The sequence below is a fragment of the Leptomonas pyrrhocoris genome (assembly GCF_001293395.1).
Source record: "Leptomonas pyrrhocoris isolate H10 chromosome Unknown, whole genome shotgun sequence".
NCBI lineage: Eukaryota > Euglenozoa > Kinetoplastea > Trypanosomatida > Trypanosomatidae > Leptomonas > Leptomonas pyrrhocoris.
In genome coordinates this window covers 288,691-312,867 of record NW_015438387.1, presented here as the reverse complement: position 1 = coordinate 312,867, position 24,177 = coordinate 288,691, and the positions used below count along the sequence as shown (strand labels likewise).

The window sequence follows — 24,177 nt, the reverse complement described above, 5'->3', positions numbered from 1 at the left end:
TGATAGCGTGCAACTTGCGCTTCGTCTAAACACACCCACACGCAACGAGAGGAGAGAGAGAGCGAGCGAGTAAAAACAAAAAAAGGCCCACGTGCGCACACGATGCTCTCAGCGACAGCGTTATTGGTGTGTTTGACATCTCATGCTCGTATGTGAGAGGAGAGAGATGCGGCTCTGCGTCTCAAGACACGCTCTATAAAAAAACCAACAAACGGAAGCTTCACTTAACCTCAAAAAAAAAAAACCCTCCACCGTTGTTCTCTTTCTGCTGCTTTTTAAAAATCTCTTTCTTGCTCTGTGCTTCATTTTCCGCTGCACGCATTACCTCACACAAAAACACTCCGGACACGTGGCTGCAATGAAGCAACCAACTTACCAACTAGCAGAAACTGTCAAGAGTGTAAAAGGTAATTTAAAAGAATCTTCTTCAACGAAATCCGGAAAAAAAATAATATAATACGAACGGCATTCGCCATGGGTTTCGCTACGGCGCACGACACCTGGGTAGCGCCCATGCTACGTGATGGCATCATCTTCGCGCCCATGGTGTGCTTTTGGTTTACCTGCCAATTTCTCTTCACAAAGCAGTTGCCGAAGCGGGTGCCAAACTGGAAGAAACTGACGACTGCTCAGAAGGAAGATATAATTGTGCGTTGCTGCAGCATCGCCAATGCTGGCATCATGTCCCTCTCTGCCGTGCTCTTCGTCACGAACCTTATCAAGAGTGGCGGGGTGCTGTCCAACGACTTGTACGCGACCATGCCGTATTATCGCTTCAGCCGCGTTGCAATCGTGGCCTATTTCGTGTGGGACATCTTCGTGTGCTATTATTATCGCTGGTCCTTGTCGTGGAAGCTCCACGCGTTCTGCAGCTTTATCGGCAGCTACACGTTACTCTTTCCGTTTTCGGAGTACTACGCGGGGTACTACACCGGTTGCTTCGAGCTGAGCAACGGCTTCCTGCACGCGTCGATCATTATGCGCGACTTGTGTGACATCGCAGACAAGAAGACGCAGAAACGGTTAATTGAGAAGCTGGAGAAGCGGGCCACGGTGTGTGAGTACGTCTTTGGCGGACTTTATTTGCTGATTCGCGTGATCGGCGGCACCTACGTGACAGGGAACTGGCTGTACAGCGTCCTTAGTAACTGGCGTTCGGACGTGGTGCACGCCGGAGAGGCCGGGCACACGCCCCGGGTGCACAACGAGGTGGCGACGGGGTTAGCGGTGGTCGCCCTCACCACGGTTCAGCTGCTGCAGTACTTCTGGTTTGGCGAGATTGTGAAGAAGGCGCTCGGACTTAGCAGCGGCGCCTCGGCTGAGCCGACGGACGGCGAGAAGAAAAAGTAAGGGTACGCAAAGGAAAAGCCATTTACGCAGAAGAAAAAAGCACAAATGTGGTGGTGTTTGTCGTGTAGACACGTTCTCAGGCTTTGTCGCATACAAGAGCACCTCAAGGTAACGAACCCAGCCGATCACGAAACGTGTTATCTTTGCTTTATTTTCGCTCATCATTTTCTCTACTTGCTGTGAGGCGTTTTCTGTCTGTGCTCCGTCGAGGAAAGCGCACCCAAAGCGTTTTTAAACTGCTTTTATGGAAACAGATTAACTAATCTTTGTGTGTGTGTGTTGAGATTTCTGATAGTGACCGCCTCTCGGTGTCCCTTTCTCTTGCATCGTGTCTGGTGCGGCGAAAGGCACGCGATGTGAAAAAGGGAAAAAGAGATATGCTGGGCGGGGTGTAGTTGAAATCGAATGGCAGGCATACAACTATTTGCCATGTACCATGCTTTCTTCACTCAGGTCATTCAGATGACCCGTTCACACCACTCCCTGTGTAGATTCACCAAAGGGACCGAACACGGAGACGAGTTGAAAAGATGAAAAAGAAAGAGAGCAAAAACTGAATTCGTGATTGTAGCAGGAATTCAGTTTTTCTTCTGGATAGTTTAAAGACCTCGTTTCTTTGTTGTTGAGGCTCCTTCCGAAGCCAAGCCAATCGATACTTCTTCTCCCGCTCATCTATACTGTACGCAAACTTTTGCGGCACGGCGTTTTGTGAGACACGTATGCAGGCTTTTCTTTGTGTTTCAGGAAACGAGCGGAACTTACTCAACGTGTGCTTTTCTTGTCCTTCTCCCTCCTCCACCTTTCCTTTACACCACCCCGCAATTCGCGCACGTAGATAATCTACGGCTTAACGATAACTGCTTTTTTTTTCTTAAAAAGACTGTTTTGTTTTCGTTTTCCTCTCATTGACTGCGCAACACACCAGTGCTGCTCAAACATAAAAACGAAAAAGGACTCTCTTTTCGTTTCCAGACGCCCGCCATTGCGTCTTGAACACACAAGCCACACAAACTCACACAACGGTACGCGCTATCGATGACCGCATCTTCGCAGGTGCTGCAGAGTCGTCGACGCACGGCGTGGCTCCTTGCTGCTCTGCTGGTTGTGCTGTGTGCGTGCGGAACCACCGCGACCGCAGCAGCATCCTCGTCTGCCGACGTCATGTACATGTGCAATGGAAAGGTTCCCTTCTACAACGATACACAGATCGAGGACACTCGCAACTTCTTGATGCCTTTGCTGGAGCCCATCTTCCCTCTCTCGCGGGACTGCCCAAACTTTTGTGCTTGGGAGTGCGTAAGCTGCTCGTCGTCCGGTGTGGAGGTAACGATTCACGGAAGTAGCATGTTTGGAAACCTGCCTGACGTGCCGAAGTTGGTCACTGGGGCAAATGTGAAGGTGACCAAGCTCGACTTTTCTGGGGAGGATGGACTCCTTGGGCAGCTGCCCTCGAGCTGGTCCACGCTGAAAGGGCTGAAATTCGTTTCGGTCGTGGGCACCAGAATCAACGGCCCTCTGCCTGACGCGTGGTCCGCGCTGACGAATCTCGAGTACGTGGACTTCAGCTGGTCACTGATAGCCGGCACGATGCCTGAATCATGGTGTGCGCTGACTAAGCTGCAAGTATTCCGCGCCAATGGACTGAGTATGCATGCGTCGCTGCCTTCGTCGTGGGCAGCAATGAGCGCTTTGACCGAATTTGACATGCGCAACTGCGGGCTCACCGGCACCCTGCCAGGGGGCTGGAGCGCGCTCTCCAACCTGAAGACGCTGCTTCTAGACAGAAGCAACCTCGAAGGCAGCATCCCCGAGTCGTACGGCTTCATGCGCAGCATCGTGACGGTGAATCTGCAGGGCAATACCTTTTGCGGGTGCCTGCCAACCGCGTGGACCACTTCGTCGTCGACAGTGAGGGTGACGGCGGACGCTGCAGTGACAGCTGCGAACTGCTCTACCGCAAACAGCTGTTTTCCGCTCTCTTCGTCTAACCGGGTCAGCAGCAGCTCCGCCCCGCCGTCGGCGGCTTCGTCGTCGTCGTCCTCTGTGCCGTCCGGCTCGAGCAGCAGCAGCTCCGCCCCGCCGTCGTCGACTTCGGCTTCGGCTTCGTCGTCGTCGTCCTCTGTGCCGTCCGGCTCGAGCAGCAGCAGCTCCGTGCCGTATTATTCGCCGAATCAGGTGGCGTCCACACGGATTGTGATCAGCAGCCTTTTCCAAAGCCTCCAGATTCTCGAACAGCGCTGGCCGTATTCAAACTACTGCACGTGGACGGGAGTGGAGTGCTATGCAGAGGGTATGGTGGTATCCTTAAGTAACCGGGGCCTGGTGGGCACACTGCCGTCGCTGCCAAGTGACCTGAATGTCAGCGACGTCGTGCTGACGAAGCTGGATGTGAGCGAAAACCCTAACATCACCGGGACGATTCCTATTGGGTGGGTTCTGCTGCCGAACCTCCTAGATTTTAACGTGTACGGCTGCGGACTCTCTGGTAGCCTTCCAGGAGAGTAATAAGCATCCGCGCCCTATTTTTGAACTCTGTCCGGCGTCGCTGGCCAGGGGAGACCGCGGAAGGGCAGCACAAACAAACAAGCAAACGATCTGTGCAATCCTTCTTATAAAACCGGACTCCTGGCGCCTTGAGCGACTGCGGTTATCCTATCTAACTTTTTTTTCTCTATTATCTCTTGCTATTCTCAGTACTTCCGGCTCCTACGTACCCAGCCACGCGTCCTACCGTTGCTTTAGCCGAAAACTTGTGAAACGCGCAGTGGCAATGTGCTACTTTTTTCTTCTTTCGTGGTCTCTTCTACTAAAGACATTGGAGCGGTGGAAGCAGCATCCACTGGCGGACAACAGATTGCTGAGGGCTGTACGAGAATCTGTCCGTCAGTGCTGAGATGCACATGGAAGGTTTGCCTGCTTTGCCAGCGGCAAGCAAATGTTGTCTCCACCTAGCGTTGAATGACATCGAAGGGCTTCGGAGAAATTCAGATAAAGGATGAGGAAACGAGGCAGAACAGTAGCTTTTTTTTTGTTCTACTTAAAAAAAAGCAGAAAGAGTGGTGCAGTAAAAAGGCAGACTCTTCCACTTTCTAGCTTTTCTAAACGGAAATGATGCGTAAAGAAACGGTTCTGCTCCTCCTGTTTTGTAGTTGGTGGCACACGCCCACGCACGGATACACAAGGGCTGTGCAACAACGTTCTTCGTCTGATTTTTTTTTTTCGTTTTGTGACAAAAAGGGTTTTTGCTTCTTTCCAAAATAAAACTCCTTGTCATTGTTCTTCTTTTTTCTCTGTGATGTCGATTCCATCACACCTACTTTTCCCTTTTCATTGATACTATTTTAATGATTGCCGAGTTTACGCCGTCTGGAGAGTGCTCACTGCGATGTGACGGCAACGAGGCAGCTCATTCTTCGCTTTCTTTTTCCTTTTTTCCCTTCTTTGCATTCTTTGCCTTCCTGCTTGTTGTCCGTACCGGTAAGAGCATCATGGATTAATGTGGCTTCCTTTGCTGTCGTCTTTTTTCCCCTTCTTTTCGTTCGAACTGCGACGTCGTGGTTTTGGATGCGCTCTCGGCACGATGCATCGCCTGCTTCAGTGTAGAAGAGCCAAACGAAGAAAAAAAGAGCGGAGGACATCAACAATAACAACTACCAATTCACCTTCCTTACGTGCTCTTCTTTGCCTGCTGTGAACGGAGTGATTGAATGGCCCGCTGAGAGGATCATCGGATCGAAGAGGCGCTTTCTTCATTTATTGCTGCTTAACATCCTCAAGATGACTGGGGTAGCGCGAAAACTTTACGAGCAACTCCCCCCCGTTTTCGTTGCTCTAAGTCAATCTTCTTCAAAAACAAATCAAAACACAATAGACGCTAATTTGTTTCTTTTCTTTTTTCTATATGTTGTCGCAAGCTACTGTCTGCTCTTTTAAAACTGTTTCCTTACCTCTCTTCTTCTTCTTTTCTTAGTTGCGGCTGTCTTAATTCAGGGAAAAAACAATTACGCGTTTTTTCTATTTTTTTTTGTCTTTCATATTATTATTTCATGCCCGCCCGTTGCGTTGGCGGGGCACGCAAAACAACGTTCGTTTTTCTCTTTCGCTATCCTCTTTTTCGGTATAGGCTGTCTTCTATATAGTTATATATATCACAGAATTACTGTAAGGTTTTTTTTTAGTTGCTGTAAATGTTCGAGTTGAAAGACGACGACTTTGCTGACGCAATAGCCAGCGGTTTTCTTTTCTGTTCTCTATGTTGTTCTTTTTTTCTTTTGTACTTATCCGGGGCATGCAAGTTGCTGCAGAGGTTGGAGCACGACGCACTAGTCCTCCATTCCTTTTTTTTTTCTTCACGTATCAGGAACTACATGTTCAGTTGCTCTCACAAGGAAAGAGGAGAAAGTGTCGATGGCGGTAACTTATTTGATACTTTATTATTTTTGAAACCTTTTTAAAATCACACTGTCTCACGCCTCGTTTGTACCGCGTCTCGCGGGGAAAGAAATTCCGTGATAGTTATGGATGTGCTGTGCCTACGCACGGCGGTACGCAGTGCGCGCTGCTGGGAATGAAGGTATACAACAACAGTGATGATGTTCTAAATGTGCTTTTAGCGCGTAACTGTAAGAGAGGACGACGGTGCCGCACCGCAAGAAAGGGAGGAAACGGATGGCTGTTTCTCGACGAGGAGGGAGCCTGAATGCCCGTCGTCCAGTGCGCGAGCGGTGATAAGTGCGGCACGCCGAAGCACAACAGCCTTGGATTAAAAAAAAAAACACAAAAAACACGCAACACTCGACAACAGTACCTGTCACCGGCGGTGTTTCACAGCGCGAGCGAAAAAGACCGCTATTTATTAAAAGAAAATAATATATACTGCGATTTAAAAAGAAAAACTGACTTCAACTCTTTTTAAAAAACAACTGCATGTTACGAGAAAGGGATAGACATTGCAGAGAAAAAAGACGGAGCCACGCAGAAGGTGTAAAGGATGACTTTGCAGTACTTCTGTTGGCTGTTGCTAGCTACTATGGACTGGTCATCCCATCTCTCCCTTCCATTGTGCTCCGACACTTTGCGATAGGTTTGTCTCATCGTTTTTGCCTGCTTGGGCACATCGTGCTGAGAGGCTGGGCCGAACGTTTAGGGTGCCGTCTAGCTGAATGAAGGTACGCGAATCCTGGTCTGCCTCTGCACGACATGTGTGAACAATAACGCCGTTAACCTAAGCATGCACAGCTAGTTTTCATACGAGGCTCGGCCCACTGCTCCGGTTTTCCGGCAACACAAGTTGTCTGCTTTATTGCTCTTCAAACCTTTTCTCATTATTTCTGCTCTTCTTCTTATAATGGGTCGTATACCTCTATCAGGCTCTGCCGCTTGATTGACCTTCTCCGCTCTTACGCATAACTTGTTTTTTTTTTACTTCTCCAAAACGTTGCAACACAACTCTCCTTTTTTTCTTCTTTTATTCCTTGCTGACGTGCTTCATACATATATATTTATATCCGGAAAGCCTTTGTCTCCCTATTCGTTCGTCTCCTCTCTTTTGCTTTCTTCGGCTTCGAACGCTTCCTGAGAACTGCGGCCACTGTCTCTTCTGTCTCTTCCCCTTAAAGGAAGGGCATTCTCTTCAAACCGCAACATTCTCCGTCGTCTTGACACACATTCGCGCATCTGATTGCTGAGGGCCATGGCGTCTTCCGTGTCTGCTTCTCATCGGCGGACCGCCCTTGTCAGCCTCGTCGCCGTGGTACTTACGTGCTGCTCGATGTGTGCGTCGGCGCACAGACACCACTACTACTACACCGCGACGCAGCAAGCGAACACGCGCGCGTTCCTTCAGAGCTTCGTGGAGACGATGCCCCCGCTGGCCAGGTACTGGACCGGTTACGATTTCTGCCGTTGGGTCGGCGTGACGTGTACTAACAGTGGGGTCGCTATCAGCTCTGCGAATATGGCAATGCTGCGTGGGACCACCGTCTCTCTCCCGGCGGTGTCCCCCGACGTGGACGGCTCGCAGGTGATGCTGACAACTCTCAGCTTCCGGGGGCCAGCCAAGCTGAGCGGTAGCCTGCCGCGCGGTTGGGGCTCTCTCTCCCGGCTGCAAGGCATCTCCGTGGGCGGGAACTCTCTCACGGGCACGCTGCCCACCGAGTACGGCGACCTCGCCCACCTCACGACGCTGGACCTCTTCGACAACCGCTTCACTGGCACGATTCCCGCGTCGTGGGGCGACCTCTCCGCCTGCACCGCCATCGCACTGCACAACAACAACCTCACCGGCACACTGCCCGCCGAGTGGGGCAAACTGCAGAGCATCACAGCGATCAGCGTACAACAGAACAAGCTCATCGGCACCCTGCCCGAAGCGTGGGAGAGCATGACAATGCTCAGTTCACTGCACATCAGCAATAACGGCTTCACCGGCCCCATCCCGGCTTCGTGGGGCAACATGCCCTCCATCAGCTTCTTCATGAACGCCAACAACCACATCTGCGGGTGCGTGCCGCAGCCGTGGCGCACGAAGGGGGTGTGGGTAGGCGGCGATGACGCCGTGGTGGCAGACAACTGCGCGACAGCGAACGCGTGCGAAGCCGCCACGACGACGACGACCACCACTTCCGAACCGACGACGACCACCACGACGACCACGATACCTGTCCCCACCAAATCCAACATCACTTCCACGACGACGACGACGACCTCCCCGGTCTGCCACGTTTCCAGCTGCATGGTGTGCAACGCGTCCAGCGCCAACAACTGCATTCAGTGCCTCCAGGGCTTTCTGCTGACGCCGACCTTTCTGTGTCGGGCGCGGGGCGTGGATACCGCATCGTCTCCGCTGCACGGAGTGGCGGCCCTTGTCGTGGCAGCCGCGGTGACGCTGCTCGCTGCTTAAGCGAGGCGGGAGGGAGAACGAGGAAGACGCCTCAGAAAAGCCTCAGACGGCGTCTTGTTACGTGGTGTCCCTTCACATAAGTTAACGAGGCAGTATTTATTTATGTGGTGAAGCGAATAATTTATACTCTTCCTCCCCCCTTTTTTCTGTTAACGCGAGAGCCGCATTCAGGACCGCTTCACTGTCTACGTATGCGCGTAGGGATATATATGTCTCTCTCTCTCTCTATTAAGTGTTGCTGAAGGCAGTTTTGCTGCGTTTGTTTCGTCAACTCATAGACGTATGTTTCCTTCCTCTTCGTTCACGAGGACGTATTAGTTTTAGTTATCTGACATTAAGCTCAACAGCGTTGAACCTTCTCTCTCTCTATGTTTTTATATATTGGTAGCTCCTATCCGTTTTTTTCCTTTTTTCAACGTCTCTTTTTTTCTTTCTTCGGTAGTCTTCCGACCGGAGGAAAGCGCGGGGAGGTGCATCGAAAGGTGCATGTTGCGTCATCTCACTTTCTATTCTCTTCCCTGTAATCGACCTCTCTTCCGGAAAGGCTTTATTTTTTCTTTGTTTCCTGCCGTCCCGACCCCCTTTTTGTTTCCCCAACCCACGCGGTGCAAATGCAGACGATATGAGTCTGCGGAAAACTCCCTTGCGTATAGTTTCCTCGTTGCTAAAAAAAGAACAAGTGCATAAACGGTGCCCACCTTTAATAGTAGTAATAATAAGTTCAAAAAGGATACGCGGGATGTAATGAAATCTGTTTGCACTTTACTTGTTTCTCTTCCTCCTTTTTTCCCTCCTCCCTGAACAGAAAGTAGTCGACTAGTTTTTTTTTCCCCTTTCTGCCAGTTAACCGGTGACTGATAATAATTTTTTTTTTTGACTTGGAAAATAAAGAGAAGCGGTTATTTCGACACCATTGGAGGAGGACTCGCCGGTACAGGTTGAGAGAGCCAAACGCATGGGGAGGTAAACAGGCTATCGTGAGTCGTCAAAGGAGAGAAAAAGAGGCAACGTCACCTGCGGGTAAACCCTTCCTTTGCTTTCTGCGCCGCTTATCCGTATTCCATGCTGTGTAGATTTTTTTTCTTTTAAATCAGCTTCACTGCTTTCTCTTGTCGTTTCTTCATGTTTTCTAAAGCACCCCCCTCTTTTCAACCGTACTGGACTCAATTATTCTGTTATTGTTTTCTTCTTGTTGTTACTGGTTTAAGGGAAAATATAGTGCTACGGTTTATATATATATATATATCTTCGTCTCAACGGCTGAAATTCGTTTTTGAGGTGATGGTGTTTGAAGTTTAAAGTAAACAGCGAAGCGGTGCCAGGTACCCCGCGTGCAAGCACGCTTCAAAGGCAGGTGGCGCGTGATGGAAAGACCGGGCTTCTCAACGTCGCGCTCACACTGCTGTTGTTGGCGTTTTTTTTTTTCTTCTCGTGTGTGTTCTACACAGGCAGCTGCGAGATCTTTCCCAGGCATCGTGGCGTCACGCGCATGCTGACTCATGCGTGGGAGAAAACCGCTTTCGCTGTCACAGTAAGCAGCACAAGCGTAACCGGCGTACTTTTTACCGTGCTAACACCCCATTGCAACCACGTTTGCCTGCGAATGTGTGCGTATTCGCGACGGGTGCACCGCAGTAAGAAAGAGGTGTGCAGACGCGTGTGTGTCGCATGTTGTACCGTTACTTCCTCCTTGTCACTCCTGTTGTTACCCTTCTGACTGCTCTTCGACAACACTGCTCTTTCCTTCTATCTCTCCGTTCGCTTCAATGCCGACGAATGGCTTTTCTGTTTCGGTGCTCGCGTTCGCGCTCTTCTCAAAGATAATTGTTGCTATTGCATTAGAACTGGCATCCGTGAAGGAAAGGAAAACAAACTCGGCCTGCACCTTTTCTGCCGCTTTTTCTTCTAGCGAGCTCGTATTCGACTTCACTTTTTTTTCATTTTTAAATCCCTTTTTTTTTACTCAGACACGCACATGCACTCCGACTCTCACGCAAGGAATAACGTGAAAGGAAATGGCACTCTTTCACTTATTGCGGTGCCAGCGGTACGTCTGGCGGGGACTGTGCGAACGTGCCAAAGTGAGCAGAATGATCTACGGCGTGGCGCCACTACCGGCGGACTCTCCGACGGCGGTGGTGCCCTTGCAGGCGGTGCGCAACGCTGCTGCGCTGATTGCGGCCAAGTCAAATGCGGCGACGACGGACGGCGCCGAACGGAAGCCGCCGAGCGGGACTTGCGTGCGCGGGATTGTCTGGCCGTGGTACCGCAGGCTGCCGCGCGATCCAGCCTTTGCCCCGTTCATTGCGGAGCCCCTCATCCTCCCTGTTTATTGTGGGTTGCGGATGATCGATGAGATCGGGCACGTGAACAACGCCAAGTACTTGGAGATCTCTGAGTTTGCGCGGCGACATATGCCGGCCTTTCTGGGCTTCGATGACCGAATAATATCACGGAGGATTGGTCTGATTGTGTCCGACATGTCTGTAACGTACCGGCGTGAAATCGCACCGTTCAAGAAGGTGTGGGTGCGGTTGCGCATGCTGCTGCCCCCTGCTGCCCCCGCCGTCACGAGAGCCGCCGAGGAGGCAACGGCGACGCAGCGACCCTCCGTGGCAGACACGAAGCGCTTCTTTGTGGAACATGAGCTGTGGAGTGCGGACAGGCGGACACTGCACGCGGTGCTGACTGTGGCAGCCGCGCTGCTCGGGCCGGCGAAGTACGAGAAGGAGCTCCACGAACGCTACGGCACATGGGAGGTCGCACATACCGCCACGGGTGCGAATTCCAAGCCTCGACAGAAAATGAGGGTACTGAACTGTGAGCAGGTGCTGGCGGATTTGGGCTGCTTCGCGTCGACCGCCGAGCTGCGGCAGGCGTTCTCCTCTGCAGCGCACGCGCGCGCAACGACTGCCAATGCAAACGGCGCTGCCAGCAGCGCAGACATCGCCCGTGCGCAGAAGAACAGTTCGGCGGATGAGGAACTCGTTCATCGTCTTTGTGCCTTGACGGAAGTGTGGAAGAGGTGTCGCAGCGCGCTGCAGCGCAGGACTTTGGCCTCGAAGCCTGACCGAAACGAATGAGTGCGCTTCATCAACGCGCTTGTGAAGATGGGGGATTGAAGTTGACGGTGAATCACCGTTGGAACGTATGTTGACTCAACCCCCTTTTCTTTTTTTTTTCTGCAATCGGCTTCGGCTTCATTATTTTTAATACACTCTTTATGTTGATTGTTTCGTCAACGTTTTTTCTTTTACTTTTCTGAAAGCTTGCGCCAGGAAAAGTTGGCCGGGATATGAATCGAAAGCTTCATGTTGTACTACTTTCCCTTTCTCTTTCTCTCCCCTCCAGTCGACCTCTCTCCAGGAAAGGCTGTTTTCTGTTTTCCCGCCGTCCCGCCCCCTTTTCCAATCCCACGCGGTGGAAATGCCGACGATCTGAGTCTGCAAGAAACTCCTTTCGGAAAAGTTCTAACTGGTTCAATTAAAAAGGACAATAAACGCTGTCAATCCTTCAAGGAAAATGAAAACGACACACGGGATGTAATGGCACTGTTTTTGTGTTTTAGTGATCTATTTCGTTCTTCTTTCTTTCTTCCTGATCAGAAAGTAGTCGACTAGAGTTGTTCCTCATTACAGCTGCGGCTCGCTGGTTTGAGGGTCGCGGAGAAGAGTGAGAACTTGATTCTCTGTTTTCCGTCCCCTTGGCCACGCTCAGTGCGAAATTTATAAAAAGCGCTGTGCTTGTGTGAGCAGAGTGCGGCTGCCTTGGTTTCTTTCCTTTTAAACCTCTTCCCTTTTAAAAAGTTCATACAGCTGTTTCGTGCATCGCACGGCAAATGGAAAGCAAGAAACACATGAAAGCAATACGAGGCACTGTGCATGTACTTACGCCCAATGTGCAGTTCACCCCTTCGCGTTCGATACCCCGTGCTTGTGAGGTCTCGTTTGTTCAATTGTATTTCCGACCTGTTCGCGACTACGCGCCTTATTCACGTGCGTCGAATTGATTCTCCTCCCAACGATTGGTTGCACGCCGCATTCACTCTGAAAAGACTCCCCTTTCCATCGCTTCTGCACCCTTGCAATCTGCACTGTTTTTGTCTGTACACCCGTCTCCACCACACACACACACACTCACTGACTCGAAACGCGTCTACGCCACAAGAAGAAATACAGCTTTTTTTATATATCCGCTGTTCAAGCCTTTTTATCGGTGCATTACACTTCAAGCGTCGCGTTACACGAACTCACACACCCTCAAGTCGGTGTAAAAGGAACAGAAACTTTAGCAACGGATTCGCAGTTTCGCACCCTTTGTTTTTTTTCTGCTGTTTTCTGGGCCAATATCTTTCCCCAAGTTCTTCGCGAACGTCGAGCGGTGTAGAGAAGATTCTTTGCGATTCAGTTGAATACACATTCTACTTGGCAAGTTCTCTTCTAAACTTGCTATTCGTATCACCTGCTACCTGCTGTGGATATATTTGTAGTGTGCACGGCGCTATTAATATATCTCAAAGGAACAGATATTTCTCTTTCTATGATACCTATACGCTGAAGTCGTTTACCATTTTTCACCATTTCTATTTTAAAAAGGCGCTTCCGTCAGTGGCAGAGCCGCATACCTACACATCTATATCATCTTCAAGCAAAATAAGAAGCAAAGAAGGCCAGCCCCTTTTTTTTTGTTTTCTGTGGCTGTCTTTCTTCTGCCTTTTTGTTTTCACTAACATTTGTTGTTTAAGAATTCCCGCGTCGCTATTTGTTTAACGTGTGATAGAAGAGAAAGGTGTTTCTTCGGCTTTTGTATATATATATATATATATATATTCGGTTTCTCAGAGCGATTTTGTGTAGGCCATTTTCTCTCTTCCGCCCACGTTCGATAGATTTTTTGAGCCGACATCGTTTTTTTTTTCCTTTTTGTTTTCTCTCTTCTATTAAAGGTCTATTCAAAGTTTATTATTTTTTTCTTTTTCCCCTTTCCCGCCCTGTACGACTTCAGCGGAACGCTTAGGACGAACGCTCGAGCTCGCCACACACCGCTCTTTCTCTTCTTGTGTTTGAACCTCTCTTTCCGTACTGTAAAAGAAACGGGAAGAAGCGAAAGAAAGGAAGGCTTGTAGTGCACCGCACACCCTGCGATATTTATCCTCCTGTCTTTTTTTTCTTCTTCTTCCTAACACAACCACTCCAGCACAATGGCTGCCGTAGTTGACGAGCGTGTGCTGATGCACCTTAACGTGGGGGACTTCGTAGCCATCATGACGCACCACATGAAGGACGGCAAGATGCACTGGACACTGGGCTCTGTCGAGACGCCGCCGTACCTGCGTGACGTGGAAATCCGCCTGTGGGAGAAGCAAAGGACGGAGTACTACAACGAGGACGAGACCCCGGCAAACCCCGAGACGGCGGAGCTCATGGAGCGCATTGCGCAGGTGAAGGAGGACTTGCAGAAGAGCATCGCACAGTCCGAAGACCTCACTCAGCAGCTGCGCGACCGTCGTGCGTCCATTATGCGACAAATCGCTGATGCGGATCAGTACGTGGAGGAGTCCAACGCGGTACGTAACGCCGCCCGCGACGATGTCGAGAGCATCTCCGATCGTCACTGGCAAGAGCTGAAGTCGTATCGTATTCCACCCAAGATGGTATCGGTGGTGATTCGCGCGGTCATGCTGCTCTTGTCGGAGGACGAGGCCCGCACGTGGCCGCAGATGCAGCGAGTGCTGCGCGACTTCAACTTCAAGCGCCGCATCACCGGTTACGACCCCCAACAGCAGCTTTCGCCGGAGCGTCGCGACTACATTTTGCAGGAATGCGTGAGCAAGAAGAGCTTCCGGTATGACCGTGCCATGCAGGGCAGCGTAGCGGTCGGCCCCATCTACTACTGGGTGCTGGCACAGCTCGACTGTGGCGAGGCACAATCGCAGAAGGACCGCGTGGACAAGGAGAAGGTGGCGCGTCAGAAGGAACTGCGCGACGTATTGAAGCAGATCAGCGAGCAACAGAAGCGCATCACCGAGTACCAGGAGCTGATGGACGATCTCGACGACCAACTACGCATTTGCAGCCAGCACAACGAAAGCTCCGTCTCCCGCTCTCGCCGCCGCAGCGTCGGGGGTGGCGACCGCTACGCCGACAGCTTCGCCGCGCGCGAGGGCAAGGAGTACTTGAAGCCGGCCTTCTTTACCTGGAAGCCGACCGACCGCATCATCATTGTGCTGCGCAAGAACATCGTGACCAACTTCAACGGCGTGACGACGACGGAGCAGGAGGAGGGCTACAACCTCAGCGACCCGCAAATCCGCTCCCTCGACGAGGCCCTCATGCAACGCCAGGACGCCGTCGACGACATGAGCGACGGCGACAACGACTTGGACGACGACATGTTCCGCCAGGACGAGAACGAGGCCAGCAACGCCGCGCGCAACGACGAGGACATCATGAAGGAGCGCGAGCTGCAGGCGGCGGAGGGCGGTGCGGTGCCGGCCAACACGGCCAAGGCGGAGCTGCAGCGCAAGTTTGAGGGCGAGAACTGGCAGCGCCTACTCGAGCGCAAGCGCGACGCCATTGAGGCCGCCTTCGCCGAGGAGTCTGCCGAGTGCCTGGAGGTGCCAGAGTACTACATCTCCATCGAGGACCTGACCATTGGCAGCCTCATTGTCGACTTCACGGCGCAGCACGACGGCAGCCGCTCCACCGAGGAGATGCAGAGCCGCGTGGACGCGTGCGGGTACCCGAAGGTGCTCTCGCTCTACGAGGACGACGGGGAGGCCGAGGCTGAAGAAGAGGCCGAAGAGGAGGAGTTTCCGGAGCACCAGATGAAGTTTGGTGGCGACCGCTGGGCCTACATCGCACCCGCGCACCGCCAGGAGATCGAGCAGGCGTTCCTGATGGACACGAGCACCGCCACCGGGGCGAAGCGGGACGACATCGAGGTGCAGGACATCCGCGTCGAGGAGGGCGAGGGTCTCACCGTCGATTACTCCATGGCCGATAAGTCGCGCGACCCGGACCAGGTGCAGGAGCAGGTCGACGCCTACGCCTACCCGGAGGTGTGGGCGCTGTACCAGCAACTGACGGGTCTCGATGAGGCAAGCCCGACGCACCAGGTACGCTTCCGCGGTGAGCGCTGGGCTGACATCATGGAGGACAACAGGGAGGCCATCGGCGCCGCCTTTGCCGAGGACACCGCCAAGGCCCTCGGCATCTCGTCGCGCAATGTGAAGGCCGGGGAGGTGCGCTACGAGGGCGGCCTCACGGTTCCCTACACGGTAAGCGGCTGCCCCCTCGACGACGACGAGGTCGACCAGAAGGCCGAGGACTACGGCTACCCCAAGACGTGGGCCTTGTATGACCGCCTGGTCGCCGAGGCCGTCGGCGCCGAGTACCAGAAGGCCTTCGACGGCGAGCACTGGGAAACGGTGCTGCAGGCGGCCCGGCCGGAGGTGTCGGAGGCGTTCTGCACGGACACGGCGAACGCAGTGAAGTCCGCGCCCGGCCAGGTCGACCCGCGCTCCGTCGACACCGATCAGGACCGCCTGCTCGTTTCCTACAACGTCGGCGATTTGCAGGGCCGTGCCGAGGAGGTGCGCGAGGACACGCGCGAGTACCCCTACCCAGAGGTGTGGGCGCTGTACCAGCAGGTGGTCGCCGAGGAGGCGGAGGGTACGACGAACCTATCGCAGCGCTTCGACGGCGAGGCCTGGGAGGCGGTCAACGCAGCCGTGCCGGAGCAGGTGCGCCAGGCCTTCGCGGACGATGTCGCCGCCGCCACCGCGGTGGACCCGCAACGCATCGTCGTGCACGACGTGAAATCGAGCAAGAAGGGCATGACGGTAGAGTACAGCATCGCTCGCAAGGAGGGGGAGTCGGCGCACGCGATGCGGAAGGCCGCCAAGGCGTCGAAGTACCCCACGACATGGTCCCTGTACGAGGAGAACAAGGACAAGGACAAGGACAAGGACGCCGCGCGCGGCCTCGGCGGAGCTGGCGACCGCGAGTCTGCCATTCTCGAGCGCCGCTTCGAGGGCGACGACTGGGACATTCTCGTCGAGGGCTGCCCCGAGGAGATCAACGGCGCTTTCAAGAAAGACACCGCCCGCACGCTTGGTGTGCCGTCGAAGAACGTGCGCGTCATCAGCACTGAGATCGGCAGTCTCGTGGTGAAGTACCAAATTGTCGACCCTGCCGACGACGACGATGAAATCAAGCGCCGTGTCGATGAGGACGACTTCCCGGAGTTGATGACACTCTACCGCGCTCGCGTGCGGGGCGGCGACGAGGGCGAAGAGGGTGGCGGCAAGAAGAAGAAGCAGGCGGCCGGCAACGACCTGGACAGCATGCCGACGAAGACCTTCGAGGGTGAGGAGTGGTCGAGCGTGCTGGCCAAGGACCGCAAGAAGCTCGAGCACGCTTTCCAGCAGGACACGGCCGATGCCCTCGGCGTGGACCCCGAGCAGGTGGAAGTGACGAAGATGGGTAATGAGGACTTAACGTTGGAGGTGGACTACAGAGTCGTCGACTGCCCGGCGGATGCTGCGGAGGCGGAGGAAGTCGTGAAGGACTACGCCTACCCGAACGTGTGGGAGCTCTACCCGTCCGAGGATGAGGTCGGCAAGCACGAGAAGACCTTCCCTGGCGACGCGTGGGAGGACGTTGTGACGGAGCGAGAGCCAGAGGTGAAGAAGGCCTTCCAGCGCGACGTCGCGAGCTGCCTCAACGCGAAGGAGGAGGACGTCGACGTTCGCTCCGTCCGCGCCACGCCTGCGGGCCTCGCAGTGCGCTACAACGTGTCGAATGAGCAATGCGAGAACGAGGAGTTGGAGGCGATGTGCGCATCCTACGGCTACCCTAAGACGTGGGCCTTGTACGAGGAGGAGAACGAGAAGGGCTGGGTGGTCACGTCGCACCAGGTCGGCTTCGACGGCGACGACTGGGGCTACGTCGTTGAGGACAAGCTACCAGAGTTGGAGTCCGCCTTCGTGTACTGCACCGCGGAGCTCTTCTCCTTGCGCGCGGAGGACGTGTTGGATGCCAAGTACTCCCTTGGCAGTCTCATCGTGGACTTCCAGCTGCGGCACTCTGCTGAACTCAGCGAGGAGGACGTCAACAAGGAGCTCGCTGCCTGCCCCTACGAGCCGGTGTGGGAACTCTACGGCTACCACCCGTGGAGGCCCGACGAGACGATGCAGACGTCGCACGAGATTGGGTTTGAGGGCACGGGCTGGGCCGCCGTGCTCGCCAGCCGCCGCACGGAGCTGAAGGAGTGCTTCCGGCGCGACACCGCCATCGCGCTCGAGACGGAGGAGGAGGACGTGGCGATCGACTCTATCGACTACGTGGAGAAGTCGCTAATGGTGAAGACGACGGTGACGCACCACATATTCCAAGACAATGATCTCATTCAGGAGCAGCTGAGCCGCTACGCATACGAAGAGACGTGGGCCCTCTACGAGGACGACCCGAACGAGGGGTTGGTCACCACCTCGCACCAGGTCGGCTTCGACGGCGACGACTGGGGCTACGTCACGTCGGCGAACCGCGAGGCCCTCGAGAAGGCCTTTCGCACCTGCACGTGTGCGGCGCTGGACCTGGGCGATGAGGACATCACGAACCTGGTGGTGGAGGCGACGGACAGCTCGCTTCTCGCCACCTTCGACGTCAAGCACATGGAGGAGTTGTCCGAGGCCGACGTGGACAAGCGCCTGGCCGACTGCGGCTACGTGCCAGTGTGGGACCTCTACATCGACCACCCGTACATCCCCACCGAGGTCGAGACGACCACCCAGGAGGTCGGCTTCGAGGGTGACGAGTGGAACAAGGTCGTCGAAACGCAGCCTGATCAGCTGCGCGAGGCGATCACGCTCGACACAGCCGAGGCCCTCGACGTGACCCCGAACGACGTGACGAACATTCAGATGAGTTTCAAGGACGGCAACCTGCTGCTGCTGACGATGGACGTCCAGCACCCAGTACTGCAGGACCAGGAACTGATCAAGGAGCAGCTGGGCCGCTCCTCCTACGAGCGCGTGTGGGCGCTCTACGAGAACGCACCGATCACGCCCGTCGAAGAGACGGAGTCCGGCATTCTCGAGCGCCGCTTCGAGGGCGACGACTGGGACATCCTCGTCGACGGATGCCCAGAGGAGCTCAATGAGGCGTTCAAGAAGGACACCGCCCGCGTCCTTGGCGTGCCAGTGGAGAACGTGACCGTCATCAGCACCGAGATCGGCAGTCTCATTCTCAAGTACCAGATCAAGAACCCGCCTGGCGATGATGACGAGATTCGCGAGCACATCGACGCGGACGACTTCCCAGAGGTGATGGGGTTGTACCGTCGTCGCATGCGCAGTGGCGAGGTCGGTGAGGAGGGTGCCAACGCCGAGCGCGCCATGCCTGTTGGCGACGCCGAGGAAACCGACGACGTCGAAGACGCCGGTGCGCACCGCAAGGACTTCCCTGGCGACAACTGGGAGGAGTGCGTGCACAACAGCCGCCCTGAGATCACGGAGGCGTTCCAGAAGGACACGGCTGATGCCCTCGGCGTGGCCCCGGAGGACGTCGTCGTGCGCTCGGTTCGCACGGATGAGGAGGCCATGTATATCGGCTACGACGTGGAGCAGCCGGCACCGGCTGCCGCTCCGGAGGACGAGGAAGTCAACGGGGAGAAGGCAGTCGCAGTCCCGCTGAGCGACGAAGCGATGACGGAGAAGACGGAGAACTGCGCCTACCCGGATGTGTGGGCACTCTACCAGGACGAGACGATCACCACCGCCCACGCCCTCAGCTTCGAGGCCCGCCACTGGGACTACTTGGTGCGCCGCCGCCGATGGGAGGTCGCCCGTGCCATCTCGGACGACTCGGCCGAGGCGACTGAGCTCGATGCAGAGGCCGTCGTTGACGTGCGGATGGAGGCCCTCGACGACAACCTCACCGTGATGGTGTACATCAAGCACCTGCGCACGACGCCGGCGGAGGAGATCGACCAGAACCTATCGGACTCCCCGTTCGAGCGCGTGTGGGCGCTGTACGAGCTTGTGGCCCCGTCGTCAGACCTCGTCAAGAAGTTTGACGGCGCGCGCTGGCCGCAAGTGGAGGCGGAGCACAACGCCGAGCTGAAGCGCGCCTTCGCGGAGGACACGGCCAAGAACATGCACGTCTCGCGCCTGGAGGTGGAGGTGATGGAGATGACCGCCACAGACGAGGACGGCCTCACCGTGACGTACGTCGTGCATGGCTCGAGCCTGCAGGACGACGAGATGGAGAAGGCAGCCCGGCAGTGCCCCTACCCGAGCGTGTGGCGTCTCTACGGCGGTGAGGCGGCTGACCAGCGCGATTTCGAGGGTGAGGGCTGGGAGGGCGTGCTTGATGCGAAGCCGGACGAGGTGGCGGACGCCTTCCGCCAGGACACGGCCAACGCCGTCGACATCCCGCTGGACGCCGTGGAGCTGTATCAGGCTACCGCGGACGACTCCGGGCTGCACGTGCAGTACTGCCTTCGTCCTATTGAGGAGGCCGCGGATGAGGAGGCGCAGGCGGCGGAGAGGGAGCGTGTGCACCACTACGATTACCCGCGCCTTTGGAACCTGTACGAGGAGAGCCAGGCGGAGAAGGACCGTGGCGCCGGCTTCGGTGGCCGTGGCGACCGCGAGTCCGGTGCGATGCAGCGCGTGTTTGAGGGCGACGACTGGGACATCGTGCTGGAGGGCGGCCCGGAGGACGCGAACAGCGCCTTCAAGAAGGGCGTGGCGGACGCGTTGCACGTGTCGCCGCAGGACGTGGAGGTTGTGAAGGCGAGCCTGGGCAGTCTGATCATGGACTACAAGGTGCGGAACTGCGACTACGAGGACGACGAGATCGGCACGAGGGTGGCGGACCACGACTTCCCGGAGCTGATGGAGCTGTACCGTGCGCGCGTGCGTGCCCGCGATGAAGGGGAGGGCGGTGCGGCCAAGAAGCGCGGCCTCGAGGGCCCGACGAAGACGACGCAGCATCAGGTGGGCTTCGACGGCGAGGACTGGCCCTACGCCCTGAAGACGAACGAGGACGCCATTTGCGAGGCTTTTGCCGCTGACTCGGCTGAGCAGCTTGGCTGTGCGCCGGAGCAGATTCAGAACATCCGCATGACGAACGACACGCAGATGTTGGCGGAGTTCGACGTCGAGCACCCGGAGGCGGAGACGGAGGAGGAGGTGGACCAGCAGCTGAAGAAGTGCCCATACGAGCGTGTGTGGGGGCTCTACGGCGCCCATCCCTACACCGACGAGGACAAGGTGACGACGGAGCACGACATCGGTTTCGAAGGCGACGACTGGGACTACGTAGTCCAGCACAACCGCGAAGAGCTGGAGCGCACCTTCAAGACAGCCACCGGTAACGGCATCACGGTGCCCGCGTCGGACGTGAACGACCTGAGGATTGAGCCGGCCGCGGACGGCATCGTCATCACGTGCCAGGTAACCCACAACGCAAACCGCAGCCGCGACGAGCTGCAGGAGGAGCTGCGGAAGTACCCCTACGAGGAGATGTGGGCCCTGTACTGCACCCGCCCCTACGACGAAGACGAGAAGGTGGTTACGCTGCACGAGCTCACCTTCGAGGGCGACGCGTGGGACGTGGTGTGCGAGATGCAGGGCGAGGCGCTGCGTCGCGCCGTGGTCGAGGACACTGCAGCCGCCCTCAACATAGAGAACGAGGACGTCATGGAGGTGAAGAACACGGCGACGGAATCCGGGCTGATTACGCGCATTAAGGTCCGCCACTCGCCGCTGCAGGACAACGACCTCCTCCAGGAGGAACTCGGCCGCTACGAGTACGAGCACGTCTGGGCCTTGTACGAGTCTTCGGTAGAGAGCAACAGCATGTGCAAGAACTTCCCAGGTGCGCTGTGGCCGCAGAAGATGGAGGCGCATTCATCGGAGGTCCTCAATGCGTTCCGCATTGACACGAGCAACATGCTGAACCTGCCCCCGCGCTTCATCGACGTGAAGGACACCGAGACGACGGCGGATGCGGGGCTGACGGTGGAGTACACGCTGCTTGGCGAGTGGTTCAAGGAGGAGGAGATTGAGCAGCGCAGTGAGTCGTACGCCTACCCGGAGGTGTGGAAGTGCTACGCGATGGAGGACGAGAAGGTGATGGCGGACTACGAGAAGACCTTCCCCGGCACGGCGTGGGAGCCGGTGGCGAACAACTGCCCGGACGAGCTGAAGGAGGCGTTCCGGAAGGACTCTGCCGATGCGCTGCCTGGTGTGACGCCAGAGGAGGTGGAGGTGACGGGAGTGACGGCCTCGCCGGAGGAGCTGCGCATCACCTTCTCTGCTCCGACCGCGGTCGGTGAGACGGAGAAGGCGAAGGCGGACTCCAGCGTTCAGGATCACCCCTACCCGTCGGTGTGGGAGCTCTACCAGGAGGAGGAGAACAACAAGGACGCCGCCCCGACTAGCACGACGCTGCAGGACTGCGGCTTCGAGGGCGTGGACTGGGACTACACCTGGGGGAAGAAGGAGGACGAGGTGCGAGAGGCCTTTGCGAAGGGCGTGGCCGACGCCATCGGCGTGCAGCCGGAGGATATCAGGGACATCGACATGGAGAAGACGGACGATGGAATGGTCCTCGGTGCCCGCGTGACACACCCCCTCGCGCAGGACTACGACACGATCCAGACTGCCCTGCGCGAACACCCCTTCGAGGAGCTGTGGGCTCTGTATGAGATACGCCCCTACGACCCCAACGATCTTGTGACGACGGAGCACACCATCTTCTTCGAGGGCGAGGGGTGGGGCGATGTGATGGAGGACAAGGAGGCCGACGTGGTGACCGCGGTTCGCCTGGACACGGCCGACGCACTCGCGCTGGAGGAGAAGGACGTGCAGGACGCGAGGCCCACGGTAGAGGCGACGGGCGTGACGCTGGTCATCGTCGTGCGCCACTCGCCCCTGCAGGATGACGAGATGCTGCAGGAGGATCTCAGCCGCTACGAATTCCCGCGTGTGTGGGCCCTATACGAGGAGCACGAGGCGGCCGTCGCACAAGGGCAAAAGCACTTCGAGGGCCCCCATTGGGCAGCAGTCATCAATTCGGACGAGGCGGGCGTGGCAGAAGCCTTCCGCCAGGACACGGCGGCGGCGCTCGAGGTGGAGCCGGCCGACGTGGAGGTGGAGTCCATCGGCGCCGACGACGAGGGCATGAAGGTGCACTACAACGTGAGCGCCGCGGGGATCCGTACCGAAAAGGCGGAGAGGACGCTGGAGACGTACCCCTTCCCGGCCGTGTGGGAGCTCTACCACACCGAGGAGGAGGCTGCGGCGGAGAAGGACCGTGGCGCCGGCTTCGGTGGCCGTGGCGACCGCGAGTCCGGTGCGATGCAGCGCGTGTTTGAGGGCGACGACTGGGACATCGTGCTGGAGGGCGGCCCGGAGGACGCGAACAGCGCCTTCAAGAAGGGCGTGGCGGACGCGTTGCACGTGTCGCCGCAGGACGTGGAGGTTGTGAAGGCGAGCCTGGGCAGTCTGATCATGGACTACAAGGTGCGGAACTGCGACTACGAGGACGACGAGATCGGCACGAGGGTGGCGGACCACGACTTCCCGGAGCTGATGGAGCTGTACCGTGCGCGCGTGCGTGCCCGCGATGAAGGGGAGGGCGGTGCGGCCAAGAAGCGCGGCCTCGAGGGCCCGTCTAGCACGACGCTGCAGGACTGCGGCTTCGAGGGCGTGGACTGGGACTACACCTGGGGGAAGAAGGAGGACGAGGTGCGAGAGGCCTTTGCGAAGGGCGTGGCCGACGCCATCGGCGTGCAGCCGGAGGATATCAGGGACATCGACATGGAGAAGACGGACGATGGAATGGTCCTCGGTGCCCGCGTGACACACCCCCTCGCGCAGGACTACGACACGATCCAGACTGCCCTGCGCGAACACCCCTTCGAGGAGCTGTGGGCTCTGTATGAGATACGCCCCTACGACCCCAACGATCTTGTGACGACGGAGCACACCATCTTCTTCGAGGGCGAGGGGTGGGGCGATGTGATGGAGGACAAGGAGGCCGACGTGGTGACCGCGGTTCGCCTGGACACGGCCGACGCACTCGCGCTGGAGGAGAAGGACGTGCAGGACGCGAGGCCCACGGTAGAGGCGACGGGCGTGACGCTGGTCATCGTCGTGCGCCACTCGCCCCTGCAGGATGACGAGATGCTGCAGGAGGATCTCAGCCGCTACGAATTCCCGCGTGTGTGGGCCCTATACGAGGAGCACGAGGCGGCCGTCGCACAAGGGCAAAAGCACTTCGAGGGCCCCCATTGGGCAGCAGTCATCAATTCGGACGAGGCGGGCGTGGCAGAAGCCTTCCGCCAGGACACGGCGGCGGCGCTCGAGGTGGAGCCGGCCGACGTGGAGGTGGAGTCCATCGGCGCCGACGACGAGGGCATGAAGGTGCACTACAACGTGAGCGCCGCGGGGATCCGTACCGAAAAGGCGGAGAGGACGCTGGAGACGTACCCCTTCCCGGCCGTGTGGGAGCTCTACCACACCGAGGAGGAGGCTGCGGCGGAGAAGGACCGTGGCGCCGGCTTCGGTGGCCGTGGCGACCGCGAGTCCGGTGCGATGCAGCGCGTGTTTGAGGGCGACGACTGGGACATCGTGCTGGAGGGCGGCCCGGAGGACGCGAACAGCGCCTTCAAGAAGGGCGTGGCGGACGCGTTGCACGTGTCGCCGCAGGACGTGGAGGTTGTGAAGGCGAGCCTGGGCAGTCTGATCATGGACTACAAGGTGCGGAACTGCGACTACGAGGACGACGAGATCGGCACGAGGGTGGCGGACCACGACTTCCCGGAGCTGATGGAGCTGTACCGTGCGCGCGTGCGTGCCCGCGATGAAGGGGAGGGCGGTGCGGCCAAGAAGCGCGGCCTCGAGGGCCCGT

General features: G+C 56.7%; 5 protein-coding genes across 5 annotated transcripts; all 5 read left to right on the top strand.

Moving 5' to 3' along the window:
• Window positions 1-363: 363 nt before the first annotated feature.
• ABB37_09448 (putative mitochondrial hypothetical protein) lies at window positions 364-1,350 on the top strand (the record flags this gene model as incomplete). Its single annotated transcript, XM_015808916.1, has 1 exon — window positions 364-1,350. Exon 1 carries the CDS (start codon window positions 475-477, stop codon window positions 1,348-1,350), a length of 876 nt encoding a protein of 291 aa, XP_015652629.1. The 5' UTR covers window positions 364-474.
• An 834-nt stretch (window positions 1,351-2,184) lies between these two features.
• Window positions 2,185-3,855, top strand: ABB37_09447 (proteophosphoglycan ppg4; the record flags this gene model as incomplete). Its single annotated transcript, XM_015808915.1, has 1 exon — window positions 2,185-3,855. Exon 1 carries the CDS (start codon window positions 2,512-2,514, stop codon window positions 3,853-3,855), a length of 1,344 nt encoding a protein of 447 aa, XP_015652628.1. The 5' UTR covers window positions 2,185-2,511.
• Window positions 3,856-6,718: 2,863 nt separating this feature from the next.
• Window positions 6,719-8,251, top strand: ABB37_09446 (surface antigen-like protein; the record flags this gene model as incomplete). Its single annotated transcript, XM_015808914.1, has 1 exon — window positions 6,719-8,251. The coding sequence occupies exon 1, from the start codon at window positions 7,121-7,123 to the stop codon at window positions 8,249-8,251; it is 1,131 nt and encodes a 376-aa protein (XP_015652627.1). The 5' UTR covers window positions 6,719-7,120.
• Window positions 8,252-10,266: 2,015 nt separating this feature from the next.
• On the top strand, window positions 10,267-11,334 carry ABB37_09445 (hypothetical protein; the record flags this gene model as incomplete). Its single annotated transcript, XM_015808913.1, has 1 exon — window positions 10,267-11,334. One exon carries the CDS (start codon window positions 10,267-10,269, stop codon window positions 11,332-11,334), a length of 1,068 nt encoding a protein of 355 aa, XP_015652626.1.
• Window positions 11,335-12,417: 1,083 nt separating this feature from the next.
• Window positions 12,418-24,177, top strand: ABB37_09444 (putative mitotubule-associated protein Gb4; the record flags this gene model as incomplete). The annotated part of the gene is made up of 1 exon (XM_015808912.1): window positions 12,418-24,177. A coding segment is annotated over exon 1 (10,726 nt), but the record flags the coding sequence as incomplete, so codon positions are not given.